The sequence below is a fragment of the Rhododendron vialii genome, chromosome 5a (genome assembly GCF_030253575.1).
Source record: "Rhododendron vialii isolate Sample 1 chromosome 5a, ASM3025357v1".
Lineage (NCBI taxonomy): Eukaryota > Viridiplantae > Streptophyta > Magnoliopsida > Ericales > Ericaceae > Rhododendron > Rhododendron vialii.
The window spans coordinates 31,728,000-31,748,490 of record NC_080561.1 but is presented as its reverse complement, the minus strand read 5'-3'; the positions used below and the strand labels follow the sequence as shown (position 1 = coordinate 31,748,490).

General features: G+C 36.5%; 1 protein-coding gene across 4 annotated transcripts in view; it reads left to right on the top strand.

Annotated features, from left to right (window-relative positions):
* Positions 1 to 13,980: 13,980 nt before the first annotated feature.
* Positions 13,981 to 20,491, top strand: part of LOC131327179 (protein ZINC INDUCED FACILITATOR-LIKE 1-like) — an 87,918-nt gene continuing 81,407 nt past the window's right edge. For 2 of the 4 annotated variants that reach the window (XM_058360216.1, XM_058360214.1), the window contains exons 1-8: positions 13,984 to 14,520; positions 15,704 to 15,744; positions 16,737 to 16,797; positions 16,910 to 17,012; positions 17,125 to 17,227; positions 18,038 to 18,091; positions 18,198 to 18,260; positions 20,433 to 20,482. In XM_058360216.1, coding sequence (XP_058216199.1) covers positions 14,376 to 14,520; positions 15,704 to 15,744; positions 16,737 to 16,797; positions 16,910 to 17,012; positions 17,125 to 17,227; positions 18,038 to 18,091; positions 18,198 to 18,260; positions 20,433 to 20,482 — 620 coding nt within the window. In that variant the 5' untranslated portion in view covers positions 13,984 to 14,375. Of the gene's footprint in view, positions 14,521 to 15,703; positions 15,745 to 16,736; positions 16,798 to 16,909; positions 17,013 to 17,124; positions 17,228 to 18,037; positions 18,092 to 18,197; positions 18,261 to 20,432; positions 20,483 to 20,491 lie in introns of all 4 variants that reach the window. The other 2 variants (XM_058360215.1, XR_009200220.1) reach the window with 2 other exon arrangements.

The window sequence follows — 20,491 nt, the reverse complement described above, 5'->3', positions numbered from 1 at the left end:
CGGCGACCTCTTTGTTCTCAGAAAAAGTCTCACTATGCCCCGATCGAGCTGAAGAGGCGGCTTCGGCCTGGGAATGAAGTCTAGATTCGGCCTCTGGTCCCAGCTGGGGCTCGGCCTCGGAGTTGGTTGATTGGGAAAACGAAATTTCAGGCTCGGTATCGAACTCATCTGCTGCGTATTCAAAGTTACGCTCGGCGTTAGAGTCACTAGAGTCCGTCGACATATTCGAAGCAATTGAAGAAGCTTGACGTCGGCTTCTATATCTTTTCAAGTATTCTCGGATAACCAAGTCCCCAGAATCGTCCTCTGAGCTCTCAGAGTCGGAAGAAATGACTACGACCAGGTGAGCCAGACCTAACAAAACAGAAGGAATATAATGAGGAACCTCGGCGTTGGCAAAAGCAAGGATCTCACTACGGTCGGCTAACCTACTGGCCCACCCAGTATCATCCTACTAAGGCTTCAGACTCGGGGATCTCCAACACTGAGTATCGAGGGTTCGGCCAACTCCATCGTCAGCCGAACCTGTCTACAACCAAGTGGGGCTCGGCCAATGTCTACATCAGCTAAGTCGAAATGATTAGGTTCGGTCGATTCCAATGATGGCCAGACAAACCCTAACCTCTACTGAAGCTCGGAAGAACAGGTTGAACCTAGGAGATGAACGGACTGTTCATCCCCAGCGAGACACTGTTCATACAGAGCAAGAAATCCCAAGAAACGAGTGGGAAAGCACATAAAAACTATGGAAACGTAAAAAGAACTAAGGATCGAACGTATACCTGAAGTCTTTCAAAGGATTTGGGACTGAATCGAAGCTGGAGGTTGAGGAAGCCTGAGATGGAGGTCTGGCAATGGCGTCCTAGAGAGAGAAACGGTTCGTGAGCTTTCTCTCTCATCCCTTCGCCCTTTATATAGACCTAGGGTTAGGGAATTTGAAGTTCCCGCCCATCTCTGCACCACCGAACCAAGCTGCCAACCAATGCTTGACACGTGGCGACGATGGGACAACCCTGCAGGGCTTCACGTACCCTAGCCGCCCTATCGTAAACCGTGCCCAACTGCAAAAAGACATGTGGAGCTATTTTTCGAGGGACATATATTACGACGGTCGTTAAAAGGAATTAGGCTCGGTTAATAGCCGTACGCGTCCTACAGCCGCAATCAGTGAACAGGTTCGGCCTGAACTTAAAATCAATCTCTACCACGTGCTCGGCGACGGCAAAGATTGAGGGGCTATTGTGGGTGACCAAAATTTGGCCGACTGTGGCTGGTTATCGTGACCACATTTGGACCATGGCCGAGAATCGTCGATGGGTGGGGCATTCATCTAAATCCTGGATCAAAGGTGTCAGTCAAGCTCGGCTCTCAGTTAACGTCGGCTATCGCCGAGCTCTGATCAACGTCGGGCTCGGCCACGTTTGGGTTCGGCCACATACAGGGTCATGCCTCCACATGCAATCAAGGCGGTCGAGCTCGGCTGAACCTCAAGTTCGGCTACCCACGGTTTCATGGGCTCGGCCACCTGTGTACTCACGTGTCGCCCCACGTGCTGAGGCGGTTACACCAAAGGATAACCATGAGTGCACGTGGAATGTGCCAGCTCGCACCAAAACGGTTATCAGATTTATTTAGTGACGTCACGATAGCGTCATCTAACCCGTGCAAGGCACATGCCTGTGCTTGGAGAGCAAGACAAAGAGATTCTATAAATATAGAAGGATAACACCTCCGCGAAGGTACGCACGCTCATACGCGATTAACCACTCAAAACCCTAGTCTCTTTCCTCTCTTCCTACACGTACTTATCCTCTCGCCGGAGGGCCTTGCCGGGCAACCCCCGGCCAGGTCTTAGTCGTGCGCTCATTGTGCAGGCGGCGAGGAGAAGGCTAGGCAAACATTGGACCAGCGGAGGAAGGACTCGAGCCAGAAGAGATCACGGGCCACACATATTATAACAAAGGTTAAAACTCATATATATTCTAATATCTTCAACAATGACTTCCACATCCACCACCCATACCATTTCATTGCCCAAAATCTTGATGTGCTAATGTGCGTACCCTTGACCAAGAACAAATGAATTCCCAGCATTCCTGCAAACTCCAAAGCTACCGGCCACGCCCTTGCCAATTGTGGCGTTGGGTATGCTCAATAACCGCGTCCACACACTGATTGGCAACCACATTAGCCGATCGCACAGAGTAATGTTGTTCGACCACAACACAAATAATTTATCGCTTCATGATGAGCAAAATCGCCCGTGTGGACATAATCAATTTGTTGAGAAATCGTAGAAATTTAAACTCAATCTGAGATCGGAAAATTTTAATCCGCTCAAACTACTTTAAGACCCAAGAATAATTTTTTTTGATTAAGTACTCATTGATATCGAATTGAGATAAAAGTTTTAAATTAATCTCTTAATTAAGAGCATTTCTAACCAGTATTACTTTTTTTTACTGGAACTCAAAATTTGAGTAAAATTCTTTAAAAATTCACCCTACTTCTATACTCAACCCTATGCCAAATTAAATTTTACCCTTCGAAGAATTCCTGAAGCCGCTACTGCTATCAAGCAAGGCCTCGTGATTTCAAATGAAACTTGTACTCAAAGTACTAATAAGGAAATATTTGAGAGATGCCCTTAGAGTCGACCCATAGAAAATTGAGGGATTCATGTCATTAAAATGAGACTCAGGTGTTGTTCCTCTAAAACGCATTTTGGCTTCTTTTTTTTTTCTTATTCAAATTTTTTTCGTATTGATTCATTTTGAATCAAACTATTGTTTAATGTTTGGGCTTTATCTTGGATAGTTGTACAAATATTTGGTAAAAATAAAAAATTAATTTTCTGATTCTTCTCATTGAAACAAATAAATAATTCGCAAAAGTTCAACGCAAAGCAAATAGAAGCGAAAAAAATTGAATAAAAAAAACAAAAAAAAGGTAGAAAGCTCAAAAAGCTTCCTAGCGGAACAACACGTGAGAAAGATCTTTACAGGTAGACAAAATTGTACACTATGATGTATGATCGATATGCAGAAATGCTATGGATACAATAATTTTGTGTACAACACCTTGTATTGAATCATTTCGAGGTTCCGTACAAATGATCTGAGCTGTTTAATTTATTTAAATTTTTTGAAGGCTATCTATAATAAATCAGTTCAGCTGGATATCAGTAAGTGTTTGATCCATACGTTTTTTTGGTCTCTAATCGTACTGACCAAAAAAATAACGCATGGAGCAAGCACTTACCGATATCCAACGAAATTGATTTCTTACATGGACCTTTCAAAAAATATTCTGAACAAATTGAAACGATCGGAATATTTGTGTGAAACCTCAAAATGGTTGAGTAAAAATATATGTTAAACAACCTTGTTCAAACTTGTTTGTTGTAGCTGCGAGATTAGGAGAATTTCATTCTTTTTTTTGAGAATTTTTTGAGAATTTGTATTGTAGAATTCCAAAAGCTATCTAAATCCAACTTTGAAATTTTGAGAATCTCTTTCCTTCTTTAGGTTTCCGAAATCTGTGAATTCGAAAAATTAGTTATGTGGAATTTTTGACAAATATTATAAACTGATTTTTAGACGGTAGAATCTAAAAATCTGTCCAAATAAATTTTTCCAAACACCCACTAAAAGCAACCACTATAGCGTATCATAGAAAAATTCGTTGATGTGTAATAACGGACATGTACAGCTTCTGTCCAGTTTCCATTGTCTAGTTCATGGTCTAGTTTTAGGCCCGAGATCAAGAATGATCGGAATTGTTTACTTTGTAGAGTTTGTCATTACATAGAAAATTGGCTTGATCGAACATCAATAAGTACACAATCGAAACATCAAACATATTCGTAAAAGAAAAAATGGAAAACTGGACGAGCTCCATCCCGTGTTTTTGTACAAATCTTTTTTTTTTCTTTTCTCGGTTACAAATCTATTTCAATCATGTGCTTATTAATGTTCTGTCACTCGTGCAATCAAGTGTTTGCAGAAGATTTGAAGATGCTCTGTCTACTTTTCTACACTGGGCCCTGCACTGAAAACGTTTCCTTTGCTAGAAATAAAACTGAGGTTGGTGGTCTCGGCAATGATCATTTTCAAATTTTCGTCAGGATTCAGTTGGTTTGGATGAGGTCGTGAAACTTGTACTCAAAGTACTAATTAATAAGGAAATGTTTGAGAGATGCCCTTACAGTCGACCCATAGAAAATTGACGGATTCATGTCATTAAAATGAGACTGAGGTGTTGTTCCTCTAAAAAGCATTTTGGCTTCTTCTTTTTTTTTTATTCAATTTTTTTTTTCGTATCGGTTTATTTTGAATCAAACTATTATTTTTTGGACTTTATCTTGGATATTTGTACAAATATTTGGTAAAAAAAAAAAATTACTTTTTCGATTCCTCTTGTCGAAACAAATAAATAATTCGCAAAAGTTTGACGCAAGGCAAATAAAAGTGAAAAAAATTGAATAAAAAAAAAGGTAGAAACCTCAAAAAGCTTCCCAGCGGAACAACACGTGAGAAAGATCTTTACAGGTAGACAAAATTGTACACTATGATGTATAATCGATATGAGAAATGCTATGCATACAACAATTTTGTGTACAACACCTTGTATGGATCATTTCAAGGTTTCATACAAATGATCTAAGCTGTTTAATTTATTTAATTTTTTTTGAAGGGTATCTATAAAAATCAGTTTACCTGGATATCAGTAAGTGTTTGATCCATATGTTCTTTTTTTGGTCTCTAATCGTATTGACCAAAAAAATAACGCATGGAGCAAGCACTTACCGATATCCAACGAAATTGATTTCTTACATGGACCCTTCAAAAAATATTCCAAACAAATTGAAACAATCGAAATATTTGTGTGGAACATCAAAATGGGTAAGTAAAAATATATGTTAAACAACCTTGTTCAAACCTGTTTGCTGCAGCTGGGAGATGAGGAGATCGAATTTCATTCTTTTTTTTGAGAATTTGTATTGTAGAATTCGAAAAGATATCTAAATCCAACTTTGAAATTTTGAAAATTTCTTTCCTTTTTTAGGTTTCCAAAATCTGTGAATTTGAAAAATTAGTTATGTAGAATTTTTGACAAATATTATAAACTGATTTTTAGATGGTAGAATCTAAAAATCTGTCCAAATAATTTTTTCCGAACACCCACTAAAAGCAACCGCTATAGCGTATCATAGAAAAGTTTGTTGATGTGTAATAACGGACATGTACAGCTTTTGTCCAATTTCCATTGTCTAGTTCCTGGTCTAGTTTTAGGCCTCTGTGGGCCCGAGATCAAGAATGATCGGAATTGTTCACTTTGTAGAATTTGTCATTACACAAAAAATTGACTTGATCAAACATCAATAAGTACATGATTGAAACATCAAACATATTCGTAAAAGAAAAACGGTCTTGCTATTGTCAGCCTAATGGGCTGACGATAAACACACTATAAGACGAGAAAAACACGCAGTTCTATGTACTTTTTATACTCATTAATACACATTCACACTCTCACTATTATCAGCCCACTGAGCTGATTTTAAAATTTTCCAAAGAAAAAATGGAAAACTCGACGAGCTCCATCCAATGTTTTTGTACAAATCTTTTTTTTTCTCTTTTCCCGGGTACAAATCTATTTCAATCATGTGCTTATTAATGTTCTGTCACTCCTGCAATCAAGTGTTTGCTGAAGATTTGAAGATGCTCTGTCTACTTTTCTACACTGGGCCCTGCACTGAAAACGTTTCCTTTGCTAGAAATAACTGAGGTTAGGTGGTCTCGGCAATGATCATTTTCAAATTTTCGTCAGGATTCAGTTGGTTTGGATGAGGTCGTGAAGTTCACAAAGTCAGTAATTGTGCTCATTTTTCATATGTTTTCGGCACTGTTTTGCTTGTACTGTGCTCCCCTATCTGTTATGGGAATCAATTTTTTTTTTTTTTCTTTTTTTTTTCGGGTTGACGAGCTTCCTTGGCTAGCAGGTGGCATATGATTGTCCAAGGATGGAAGCAAGGGAGGTCTAGTGGAATTTTAGAAAATGCAATTATTATATGTGGCAATTTTTTTTATCTCCAATTTATATAGTCTCGCTACTGCTAGGTTTTTTTTCTTATTTTTTTATTACATTCTAGTCATAAATCTTCTTCTTTTTTTTTTCAAGAAAAGAGACCCAAAAAAGTATTCTAAAACTAAATTCAATGGGCCAAAGTAAAATAATATAAATGATGATGTGTAACTAAGAAAAAAAATTTCACACTCTAACCCTAAAACAATTGAACCTAAAAAATTAAGAAAATTTAATTATTATGCCATTATCGATGCCCAAAATTAAAATTAGTCATTTTTCATACTCCATGTGTAAATGACAAACATCATTTAGTTTAGTTTTTGTTATGTTATTTTATTTTTTTCTGGAGCCGATAACTATTAATAGTGCAATGCATTTTTGTATTGAGGATCAGTCTTTACGAACTTTTTCTCGACTTTAATTGAATCCCTGCTAATAAACAGTGGATGAGATCTATCTCCAAATTAGCCGTTCTATTAGGTTGGATATCGAGTCATGCAGAAAGATGAGTCTTCAAGCCAACATAAGGAAAATTAATGAGTACGAGGAGATATACACACACACAGATTTTCCAGTGCTTCGGGAACACAACCACGTGGATATTCTTGTATTCTTAATTTAGTATACTTTTGCTTGAACCCAATCAAATCTACAACTATGACTATGCAATCAAAACTAATGAGATAACCAAGATTAAGAGTGATCAATCTGATTCAAATATAGCCAGGTTCATTAGAAAACATTATTTGGAGACAGCTGTATTCCTTACTTTTTATAATCACGTATATCTCAGCGTCTCGTGCCACTTTTAATTAATTAGTTGGAGATAGATTCCTTAAATTGTCTTTCGAGACCATTCCAACTATAACATTCATAAGATCGAGAATTAAGAACCAGATCAGAAGTTACAATGGGAGGACTTCTTGACCTGGGAATTATCTTGCTGACAAGTACGTATGTGTACTATTCAAATAGTCTTGGTCTCTCTTTTTGGTTTCATTCAATTGAGAATGATGGTTAGGTGTTTAATGAGAGAATATTATCAACTTATTGTTGAACGAGGGAATCGAAAAGGACCGAATGAAATTCATTTCCCACTGAATTAATAGGTCCCCACTTTATTAGCTGGTGGCAAACAAGGGCCTCATACGTTGTTATTGAAACTGACTGCAGGAGTCTTCACTGAAAGTCTGCTAAAACAAACAAACGAAATGTCTCAAATGCACATTGAATGAGCTTATCCCCACACATAGTCATTCTCGTATTTGAGAAGGATTGTGTGTGGAATTTTTTTGCTCAAATCCAATATTGGAAGACTCCGCACTTCATTAATTTGTTTGTTTGTTTGTTTGTTTGAAGATTCGTCCATTTGGATTGGAGAAGCCAGTAAATATATATTTTTTTTTTGTGGAAATTAGTATTTTGCGAGACTTGATTTAAGAGAGAGTTTTGGTTAAGAGTTTTTTATTGCACTTTTGGTGAGAGAATTTATAATAAATGGCCATACACTATAATATTGCATCATTATAATTTATGACCTATAATGACTTGCGCCAGCTGACATGCTAACCAAGGATGGAACAAAGGAAGTCTAATGGTGGCGACCGCCATGACAAGAATTTTAAAAAATGCAATTATTATATGTGACAATTTTTTTTTATCCCCAACTTTGTAGTCTCGTCACTGCTAGGTTTTTTTCCTTATTTTTTATTATATACTAGTAATAAATCTTATATTTTTTTTTAATGAAAGGAGATCCAAAAAAGTATTCCAAAAATAAATTTAATGGGCCAAAGTGAAATAATATAAATGATGATGTGTAATTAAGAAAAAAATATTCTACACTCTAACACTAAAACAACTTAACCTAAAAAAATTAAAGAAATTTAATTATTATGCCATTATCGATGCCCAAAATTAAAATTAGTCTTCTTTTATACTCCATGTGTAAATGACAAACATCATTTAGTTTAGTTTTTGTTATGTTCTTTTAATTTTTTCTGGAGCTGATGACTATTAATATTGAAACACAATTTTTTAAATTTTTTTAGTATACATTTCGCCACTGCTAGGGTAAAATCCTAGTTCCGTCCTTGTGATTGTCCTTGATCTAGTTGCCAACATAGTTGAGATGAAGGTCATTGGTTATGATGCCTTTTTTCCGTTTCCTGTTAATTTCTGTAACTTCGGTTTGTGAATTAATAAAAAAAAAATTCGATAAAAAAAAAACACATTAACTTCCACATCCACCACTCATACCATTTCAATGCTCAAAATCTTGAAGAGCTGATGTGCGTCCCCTTGACCACGAACAAATCCATTCCCAATGTCCCTGCAAACTCCAAAGCAGCCTGCCACGCCAAAGCCAATTGAGGCATTGGGTATGCTCAATAACCACGTCCACACACTGATTGGCAACCACATCAGCCGATCGCCGAGAGTAATGTTTTCCGACCACCACACAAATAATGCATTGCGTCATGATGAGAAAGATCCCCGTGTGGACATAATCAATTTTCTTAAGAGACCATACAAAATTCAACTCAATATAAGATCCGAAAATTTTAATCCGCTCAAACTACTTTAAGATCTAAGAATATTTTTTTTTTGATTAAGTACTCACTAATATCGGATTGAGATAAAAGTTTTAAAATAATCTCTTAAGAGCATTTCTAACAATTTTTCTCTATTTACTCAAACTCAAAATTTGAGTAAAATTCTTCAAAAATTCACCCAACTTCTTTACTCAACCCTATACCAATGAGTTTTACCCAAATTAAAATCATAAATTCACCATCCACTAGCAAGGCCCTAATAAAGCCGGTCGATGGCCATAGAGTCCACTAGCAAGGCCCTAATAAAGTCGGTCAGTAGGGCTGCAAACGAACTGAGCCGCTCGCGAGCGGCTCGTGACTCGGCTCGCTAACGGCTCGTTCGAGCTCGGTTCATTAAGCAAATAAACCGAGCCAACATTTTCAGCTCGTTTCATAAACGAGCCGAGCTCGAGCCACTTGATGCTCGGCTCGTTGAGCTCGCAAGCTGCCATATACAGTACATACATATAGCAAACGAGCCATTCGAGCCAATCTCGAGCTTACATATACATATACATACATACATATATATATATATATATATATACACACACACACACACACACGGGGTGGTTTCGGGGACACCCAAAAAACACCTAAAAAATACCTCATAGTTCCCGATCAAATTTTGATGATCCGAGCCGCTCAATATGATCAGAACGTGATTTTAAGGATACTCAAGAGAAATCAGCAAAAAAAATGATCAGGAAGGGCTTGATCCGAAGAGTTTTTTATTGAACGGTTCAAATAAAAACTACTCAAATGAAGCCTTTCCAGTCATTTTTTTGCTAATTTCTTCCGGGCACCCTTAAAATCACATTCTGCACACATTGAACGATTCGGATCACAAAAATTTGATCGGAAACTATGAGATTGAGATTTGGGGTGTTTTTTTAGGTGTCTCTTGAACCGTCCCGATATATATATATATATACACACACACACACACACACATAAATATACCAATACCCATACATGTACCGAATGAGCCATTCGAACCGAACCGAGCCGAGCTCGAGCTTTTAAATTTATGTTCGAACCGAGTCCGAGCCCACGTATTTCAGCTCGATTCTAGCTCGAGCCGAGCTTGAGCTGAGGAAAACTAAGGCGAGCCGAGCTCGAGCAAGGCAAAACTCGGCTCGTTTGTAGCTCTACCGGTCGGTGGCCATAGACGGGTTCCCTAACAGTCGACCATAATAGAAACTGAGGATTCAGGTCAACTGAGATATTGTTCCTCTAAGAAGTTTTTTGTGCATTTTGAAATTTTTTTTTTTGCGTTGGTTTATTTTGAATGAAACTATCATTTTTTGGATTTTATCTAAGTTTTTTTCAAAAATATTTGGGTAAAATTAAAAATAATTAATTTTTCAATCCTCTCGTCAAGACGAATTAATAATCTAAAAAAATTTGATGCAAAGCTAATAAAAGCAAAAATAAATAAATAAAAATAAAGCAGAAAAAGTTACTAAAAACGGGAAAACCTCAAAAAGCTCCCTAGAGGAACAACACGTGAGAAAGATCTTTACAGGTAGACAAAGTTAACTTTTGTGTTACTAACAAAAATGTACACTCTGATCGATATGGGATCAATAGATGCCCAGCGCAGTCCTAGGGTGGGACCAGCATCCGTTGCCCTTTTTTTCTTGTTTTTTGTGAATTAATGGAGTTCAACTTCACATGAATAAATGTACATATATGTCCAGACTGAAAGACTTTTGAAAAGATGCATTTTTTCGTTAAAAATTCAATTAATTTTTTTCTCAAAATCAATAGATATTAATGAGTTATTTTAAGTTGTGAAAAAAATTTGAATTTTTAAGCAAAAACAAATGCATGTTTTTACAGGCTTAAGTTTGCAGATCAAACATTTAGTTACAAGCCAGTAGACATTTAGTTAGGGAGAGAGGGAGTAAAGCTCCGTTTCCACTAACAAAAAATACTAAAAACTTAACGCATTTACCATTTCGTTTTCACTAATAAAAAAGCTTCAACATTTTACCATCTATTTTTCAGACTTCCGGTTGGTGTTGTGCAGTGAGGTGCACAGCACCGTGCTACGCACCTCTAAGCCATCGGATCGTATATCCGACGGCTCAAATCTCATCTCGGCAACCAACGATCGAGAGTCATTTATTGTCGAGATGAGATCGTGCATCCGACGGCTCAAATATGCGCAATACGGTGCTGTGCACACCATTCCACAACACCATCCTCCAATTCCTCTTTTCCACTAACAAAAAAGTTGTCAACAAAAGTTTTTTTATTACTATAACACTACTCACAAACTCATCAACACTTATTTTCTATCGAAAATAACTTGACTTTTTCAACAACTTATTTATTATCGAAAACATCTAATAACTTTTCAACCACAAATAAAAATTTACAATTTTTTCACTACTGAAAACACTCATAAATCTTAAAAGGGCAAAGTATTCATTATCTCCCTGTGGTACAGGCTTTTGGCACATCAACACCCTCACATTTGAAAATGACCAATTCACTTCTTTATAGTTTCGGATTAAAGTGCCACAGTTATATTTTACTTCCACATTGACAAAAGGCGTAGTTGTACCTCTTTGTTAAAAGACAACATTACCCCTTCCTCTTACCCCAGACCGATACTAACACAAGTCGCGCCACCACTTTCAAACTGGATCCAGATCCTCTATGAGAATCTTGTGAGGCTTTTGTTGTAGGCTTGACAACAGGCCAATGAAGAAATCTAATGATCCACAACAACCTTCTTTATTTCTAAAGCAAAACGGGTCGTTTTAGACAATAAAAATGTAACAGAGTAAATCACCATTTCTTCTTCAGTGTTACCAACTTGACATTATCAAACTTAAGGTCATGTAGAATGCTTGTGGATTATTGGATCGTCCTCTCGGCGAGGAATAAAAAATGTAAAGAATCACGATGTAAACACAATTTTTTTTACAAGGAAAAAAACACTCAAAAAATTTGTACTTTTGATTTATAATTGTTCTCATTCAAAAAAGTTGTGTTTCAATCATAATTTTTTACTTGTTCAATTCTTTTCTTCGAGATGAATATTTTTTTTAGTGAGCTCAAATATTATTATGCAAACCAACTACAACCATAAAGGAGCTGGTCCTTGCCCAAATTTACAACCCAGAGCAGAAGACCGCGGAAGAAGAAACGAAAGGAAGAAGAAAACGGAAAAAGAAACGGTGATTTTACTCCGTTATATTTTTATTGTCTAAAACAGCGCGGTTTTGCATTGAAAATGAAGATGGTTGTTGTGGACCATTAAACCTTCTCAATGATATGTTTGTGTGTTGTCGAGTCCAAAGTGAAAATTTCACAAGATCCTCACACAGGAAAATCCTCACAGAAGATCTGGATAAACAGTGGTGGAGGGAGTACAAGCGGGGGCACACGCTCCCATTGTTTTTTTTTTTTTTTTGAATTCAAAATTTAAAAATGTATATTTGGCATTTTGTCTTGATAATTGTATTTCATAAATTTACTTTTAATCACTCTAAGACATTTCGAATGTCATTCATTCTCAATTTTATTTGACATATTAGAACAATGTCATTACACTTGCGAAATGAGATGTCTAATGCAAATAATAGCGGCCAATGGCCACTTATTCTTTGGAACTCTTTAATGCATAATGTCCATAATTCAAAAGTGCCTAAACCATGGCTTTGGGTTTTATACTTTAGAAATTATTAACAATGGAAGCAAGATTGCTAAATATTGTGTAGTAAATTGCTCTTAGACTTGATCCGTTAAGACAATTCAAATTTGTTTGTTTTATATTCTATGTATGTTACTTTCTTAATAAATAGGTTAGGTTTTTCAATTCTCAGCACGAACGTTAATTATTTATTATTCTAACATTGTTTGGTATGAATTTTTTTGATTGAAATGTGTTCAAAAAGTGCACCTACTTATATAGATTCCTAGCTAAGCCACCGTAGATAAACCTAGCCTAAAATTGAAGCCCCACAGTTATGCAACCAATTTGTGCTTCATCATGGATTTGTAGTCTTTTGGCTTGAGTCAGATCTCTCTCTCTCTCTCTCTCTCTCTCTCTCTCTCTCTCTCTCCGTGTGTTGTGTGCATCGAATTTGGGTTTCTTCATTGATCCACCACCGCCACCATTCAAAGGCAAAATGCATATGGCTAGATCTACACCCGGAAATCCTTTCTTAGTTAGACCAGAAAACGCAGTTTCTTTCTCCCAAAATTTGTTCCCGAATTCAATTAACGTTGTTCATTATCCATGAGTATGCATGTACATGTTTCGTCAGCTCTGTAACCCTAAAATTCTGCTCATGGAAACTAAAACCAATCCACAAGTCCAGAATCCAAAATGCAAATTAAGGACTTAGGGGCGAGGCTTCTAATGAGGGAGTTGCAATGGATGAGGGTGGCGGTGGTTTGCGGGTGAATTTTTGTTTTATTTATTTATTTTGTTTTGTTAAATCTACTCCTTTTGTTAGTGGAGCTGCTTTTGTTATCTTTTACATTAATTAAGCTGCGTTATTGTTCATTTCAAGCGTTTTTCAGGATAAGAAAAAATATAATCGGGGTTAGTTTGTGTTTTAGTTGGAAAATTAACAAAACGACAGTTTTCAAGCTAAAAATGTAGAAGAAAAGAAGATAGAGGGTATCAAACAGTCATTTTAACATCTCCTATTAACGGTGTTAGCTTAGCACTTTTAATCGGAAACTGAATTGATCATTTACAAATGTGAGGGAGGTGATATGCCAAAGACCGCGGGATAATCTATACTTTACCCATTTTAAAATAAGGGATTGGTTTGGTCTATTGTATTCATTGGTTTACTTTGTCCAAACTCTTGTCGATTTGACTTCGATTTAATTTTGTTCACCATCTTTTAAAGTTTTAAAGAGAGTGAACATTGCTCTTCCCGTGATTAGTAGAAATTGTATGGAACTCACCACCAATTAACTCATTATTACCAAAAAGTGTATTGATTTCGTAGGTCCTACATAATTTCCACCAATCACAAGGAAGGGACGATGAACAAAATTATATAGTACTACTTTGTACTCTCCTTTTTGCCTTCTCTCTCTTACGGAATCTAGCTGTTAGTGTCTCACTTTCATGTGCAACGATGCAACGGAGTTGAGCCTAATCATGACATAGGGAGTTGAGCCTAATCATGACATAAGCCTCGGGTTTGCTCTCTCTTAAGATCTAATGTTTCTAAAATCTTAGGTTCAAAACCTTTCAGTTGCTATCAATTTCTTTGAAATCAATTCATACAGATTTTGCTCCGACTATAATTGGGACCTTCGCAAGTGGGCAATAAGTTGGTCCCACGACTAGGCGAAGTGCTTGTAAGGTTGTCGGACACTTGATTTACAAAAGAACATGAGATATCCGTGTTAAGTCTCTTTGTATATATATGTGTGTTTGTATGTGGACTACTGTGTACCAGATAGATTACGTTGATGTTGGAGCACAACATTTGAAGGTTTCTTGTTGCTATATGCATATATTATTGTTCCTGTTTTCTGTTCTAAATTTCTCATTTTCAGATGCAATATGCTTGACAACTACTATATCTCTAATACTATATAGTCCTATTTTGTTGTTCTTCTTCTGTATAGGGAAAAAAGAAGCATTGTTCTTCTTAAAAAAAGAAGAAGCATTGCCTTTGAACTGCATTTGGGTATTGATTCAAAATGGGAGAGGAAAACAAGCAAAGCCTGCTCAAGAAACGTTTCTACAAAAACTGCCCGGGATGTAAAGTGGATGAGCTTAAAGAGAAGCAGCGTGGTATACCCATCAAGGAACTCGTCTTGATATGGATTGTGGTGCTCTGTACAGGTAAATTTTGTTGAATCTCCTGAATTCACGCCATTGCAATGTGTCATATTGAATCTTGAATTATGGGATTTTAGGAGTTGAGAACTAGCACTAAAAATTCCTAATTTTGTTGAGTTCAAGGATACTTTAAAATCTTCAGATAAGAAGTGAACATTGTTGAATTCATTCTTCAACTAGTCTGAAAAGGTGCCGTTCGTGGTAATGGATATCGATGAAACTGTCATGAAATTGTGCTTGGAATCCATTTAAAATGAAGGGAACACCGAACACAAGCTTGTCCTTGGTCTTTGTCTTGTGTACTTGAATTAAAAAGTTGTGCATTTTGGGACAACTGACAAGTCATAACTTCAGATAATTTCTGGTACTAATGAGCTGAGATGTGTTAACGTTACAAAATGGGCAGCTTAAAAGAAAGTGGTTAAACTCTTTAAATGATCCACATATTCAGAAATGTGTTGTGTGAAACTTGTGAACAACTCTTCCTAAATGGGATACAGTGGTCGCTGTGCTTTCTTCTTTCTTGCCATGTATCCGATAATTGATGATTGAACATCATGACCAAAAAAAAAAAAACAAGAATGGAATGACTATGCTCCTGTTTGAACTAGTGAAGATCATGGTAACCAGCTCTAGTCAAGAGACTTGAGAACTAAAGAAGTAGACATGAACTAACTTAAAACAACATCAACTTCCTTCCCTTAAAAATCTTCAGTGAGTGCCAAACAAGAGTTTCCATTTGTTTCCGAGGCTGAGTTTGATCCACTTTACCATGAAAGGGAAAACAGAGGTTAGATACCAATATAGCAGTACTACCATTTTGACAGGTTTGATTGACGAATGAGCAAGAGTGCACAAAGTTAGAAAAACTTTACAAGAATAGGTGAGAAGGAAAGAAAAGAAAACAGATAGACGAGGGAGAAAAAATCTCACAGATCACGATCCAATGTGAATGCGAAGTGACTACCCCTACCCAATACTTGAAAATCATCACAAAGTGGAATAGAGATTTTCATACCTGCTTATATGTAGCGGTCATGTGTTATAATCCAAAACAAAAAACTGGAATATGGTATATGTCATGTACTTATTTTCTGTGCAATGTTTATCAACGGCTTAGTCATGTCGTTTTGTTAATCATTTACGTCCAAGCCCTAACATATTTATTTTGTTATTACTTTTTCAGCGCTGCCAATATCGTCTCTCTTTCCGTTCCTTTATTTTATGGTGAGAATACGTAGATGAATGCTATTGAAGATGATATAGGAATAGTATCTGTTTTAAAAATTCATATATAATCATATAATCAGCTTGTATTATATCTGTCCACATACGTGTAAAGATAAACCGAAAGTGGGCATATATTATTGTTTCTAAATTACTCTATATTCCAGATCAATGTTACTATGCTTGCCACAGTTTATATTTCCATCTTGCTTTACTTTCCATGTTATCTGCAAAAGGCAATTTTATGGTTACAGAAGTTCTTAATTCCCTACCTGGGATATTGTTTCTCCTTCTCAGGTGCGAGAACATTGTTTGGCCTGGTTGTCTGATAACATCAAATACAAACAGGAATCTTTTATATGCCTTTTTTAATCAAAAGAGTTAAAAAATGAAAACACAAACCACTATCTTGGGAACCACTGTTTTTTTGCAGAGTCACGGACATGTCTATTCATGGTAGTCTTTCATCATCCATGATGCGTGCTACAACATACTGTCAGAAGAAGAGTAAAAAGGAAAGAAAACATATTTTCCATGTCATTATGGTCACTGGAAACTTCTACCACTCTTTGATAACTATACCAACATCTGTTTTTGACTGATTGTTCTCAAATTTTTGTTTGTTCATTCAATTACTTTGAGCTTTTGAAGTTGTTTAATGAGAAAGGTGACATGGAAGGAAGTAGGAAGACTTTGAAATAGCTCCAAAATAGCTCTCCATCTAATTTGAAAATAACTTCTGAAATTTCCGTCAGCTAGCTCCCTGAGCTTCCCTGAGCTTAAATGAAGTCCTGTGTCACCGAGTGAATCATGAGAATTTATTTTAAAGCTTATCTCATCTGATTTGAAGCTTCAAAGTATATCTGTTGAGTAAAAAGATTGCAAAAAGATACGTGAACAATATAAATTAAATGACGAAGGGATGTTTCTTTGATCTCATTTCAATCCATACCTGTGTGTGGGTCAGCATATGAACTTTGATTCTCTTGCAGATAAGGGACTTCAAGGTTGCAGAAACAGAAGAAGAAATTGGTTACTATGCAGGTTATGTGGGTGAGCTGATTTCCTGTCCACATTTGCCATAGTGAAGATGCATCAATTAATGATTGTATTGGCTCAGTCTAATTGTCTAAGATTGTCCTGATAATATGCTAATTCCATGAAGGCTCCTCATTTATGCTTGGAAGAGCTCTAACATCTGTTTTGTGGGGATTGATAGCTGATCGATATGGTCGCAAGCCAGTCATAATCATAGGCACTTCAGCAGTGTTAGTAACCGGGTTTTCCTGAATTATGTTACTATTCTTTGGTCCATTTAATATCAGAACTTCTCTACTATCTACTTTTTCTGAGTACATTTTGATCCTTGCTCCGTTTTAGGGTTATTTTCAACACACTCTTTGGTCTTAGTGTAAACTATTGGATGGCCATCTCTACAAGATTTCTTCTTGGAAGTTTGAATGGTTTACTTGGGCCAGTGAAGGTATCCGTTGTCAATTCTATTTGATTCCTCTCTTACACACTTGAAAGTAATATGGAATGTTACGGGTTAAACTAAGACACACACCGGACACGGACATATAGACGAAACAACACGAACACACAGAGACATTATTTTCTCTAAAAGGAAGGACATAAACGTGTTGGGGATACATTATTCAATATATATCTTAATGCATTGTTGTGTGTGTGCGCGCTCACGCGCGCGCATAGATCAGTATTATTGTAAGTTTATGTCACTAAGTAAATAGTAAAAAGATAGGATAAGTTATGAAGAATTTAGATTGACGCGAGACTCAGGAAATTCTTAAGATGCGGCATGGGCACGTCATAAGAATGCTCAAGATACCCAAAAATATTTTCCGACAAATTTAAGTGAATTTAAATATGATTTGTTGAAACAATTATTATTTTCCTACTTTGAATATTCTACAGATATGTCAAATTATGATTTTTTTTTTTTAGATCACAGGTTAGCGTCTCAAACATGTTAGATATGTCAAATTCCTACTTTGATCACCTATAATTTCTACATCATAGACACCAAAGAAAGGGTTGGACACGTTGCAAAAAAGAGTGTCGAAGACATGTCCAAATGAAGATTATTGGTTCACAATTATGGACACCTAAAAGAGAATCATCATGTGTTCGAGTAGTGTCGTTGTCCGACATCGGACATGAACATATCACCTTCTTTAAGTGTTCGTGCTTCTTAGGTTTCAAAGGTCTCAGATGCTGCATTTGTTAAAAGGTGCTTATTTTTTATATGTTGTTTTACTTTTCCGGTGATTAGGCATATGCATCTGAAATTTTCCGCAAGGAATACCAAGCTTTAGGAATATCATCAGTAAGTTTTATATTCTTAGTACTTGGAATTCGAATAATTTGTTGATGCCTGAAGTGGCCTGCTTCTTCCTGATTTAAAGAAATTCCGAATGTTTTATTGTTGTCAGGTCAGTACATCATGGGCTATCGGATTGATTATTGGCCCAGCTTTGGGAGGCTTTCTTGCTCAGGTACTAAATTGTGCTTTGGTTTCTACAAAGGGGAATCATGGTGGATGTCCTAAACTTTATTTTCAAAGATGAAGCCCAGTGATCCAAAAACCAAGAAAAGCGACAGAAAAAAGAAGTAGAAAAATGTGAGTAGGTCTTGGGGATATCATAAAAATCGTAGTTTAATGTCAAATAGAAGGTACAAATCCGAATTTTTAATCTTATAAAACAGAACCTATAGTCCAAAATCTTAATTTTTTTTGAGCATGCTAAGCATAGGAAAAAAGTCTTATCGAGAAAGTTTCACCTCAGTATAAAAGAAAAGAAATGTACTGTTCTGATTAGGGTCCTGCTTGGGTATATATTTGGGTTATTTTGGGATGCGACAAGCACCTGTCCTCTTTATTACTGTCCTCGTTTGCCAATATAAATAGTTTACTACTGTCCTCATTTGCCATGATAAAAATTGGCATTGTCCTCTTCTTTTGAGAAAAAGCACCTGAATTCCTTTTCCTCCTTCAATAGTAAACTGCATCTGCAATAGTAAGCTTATAGATTGAGTTCTCAAGGGTCTGTCTTCCAAAATTTTTAATGAAACTATTGGCTTTACTATACTATAGAATGCCCCTACCAGCTTTATTATTCAAGGACATCTGTTTATATCAGTACTGCATGGTAGCTCGCTTCAAATTGCTGCATAATACCTATAAGCAACTACCAAATGATAGGGTATTCCTCATCCTGATTCGTAGCAGGCAAACCCCATGCTCCAACTCTTCCTTTGGTTGACATTCCACCATGACAAAAAGCCAAAGGCTGAATGCCTATTTTCACACGGTTTGCGTGGGCCGCGTGGCCACTCAATTTTGTAGACTAGGGAGCTGCATTTGCGTTCTCGTAATTGAGTTAAGACTAAGCAGAGTTATCGCCTTTTGAAGAAGAAATCCAATAATTTAATAGAAATTCTGTGAATTCCCATTAAGTTTTGGAGGATTTTTTATGTGGCTTATGGAGTAACTCTATTTCTCTGCCTTTGCAATTTTCGCTCACCTTGGTTGATAATCTCAGCAATGTCGGAGTCCGTTTTTGGAGATTAGATAGAGCATCCGTCGTGGAATAATCAAGACCAAAAGGTTGCTAAAGTTAGCAACGTTTGCTCGAAAAGGAGCTCACATTGGAATAACCAAACTTAGCAACCTCTTAGCAACTCATCAAATTTTGGCCATTGGATAATCAAAATAAGCAACCTTTTGCCAATAACCAAATTTATTGAACCCCACATCTTCTCAATCAAGTACAACCATCATTGGTAAGTGAAACTCACTCCCCATAAAGCAAATGTTTTTATTGGTAGGTGAAACTCACTCTCCACTTTGGCAAGTGGTTGTGTATTTAACAATGTTGATCACTTTATGGATTTTAACAAATGCTCTTCACTTTCAGAATGCCATTCAATGTAGACCATGAGATTGAGAAGAAAAAAACTGACCGTTAGATTTGAAATTTTGCTAACTCAATTTTTTTATGGGCACAAAATAACCAATGTGGGACTTGACATTGCTAACTTTAGCAATCCCTTAAATGGATAACCAAAAGCTGATGTGGCAACTTTTGGCAATCCAGTTTTGGTTAGGCCATTATGGATGCTCTATGGCTCGCTTTTCTTCATTCCCTCATCAAAGTTGAATGTTTTCAGACTTGTGTGTCTGTTATCCAAGAAAATTGATTTTGATGTCCTAGATCCTTTTTACTTGTCGACTTACAGAGGTGTGGAATTTGGATTGACGTTGTGTATGTTTGGTTTGTGTATCCTTTGCTTGACTACAATAAAAATTCTTTGTGAATGTGCCTGTATCCGTACGTAACTACTAGGTGTCATTCATCAAAGATGCTGTAGCTCTGTTATTACACTATCTTAGCAAACGGTAGCAGCAAGTCAGTTTTGTAATTGTATTTGAGTCTTAGCTTCCGATACGTAAAGGCTTCTCTCCCTCTTTATTTCGTGTCTTTTCCTGCTTTTGTTCATTTCATCTTACTTAAAGGCATAGATTCCTTTGAATCTCTGAAAGCGGGTTTCTTTTTCCAGCTAGTTTGTATTTATCCCTAGTCTGTGAGGTAGTATCTTGTTTGCCTTTTTTGTTTTTGTAACTCTCTCGTGTTTTAAGACCTTAATATTTTTCCGATTGAATTTAGCCTGCAGAGAAATATCCAGCTATATTTTCCAAAGATTCTGTATTCGGGAGGTAACCTTA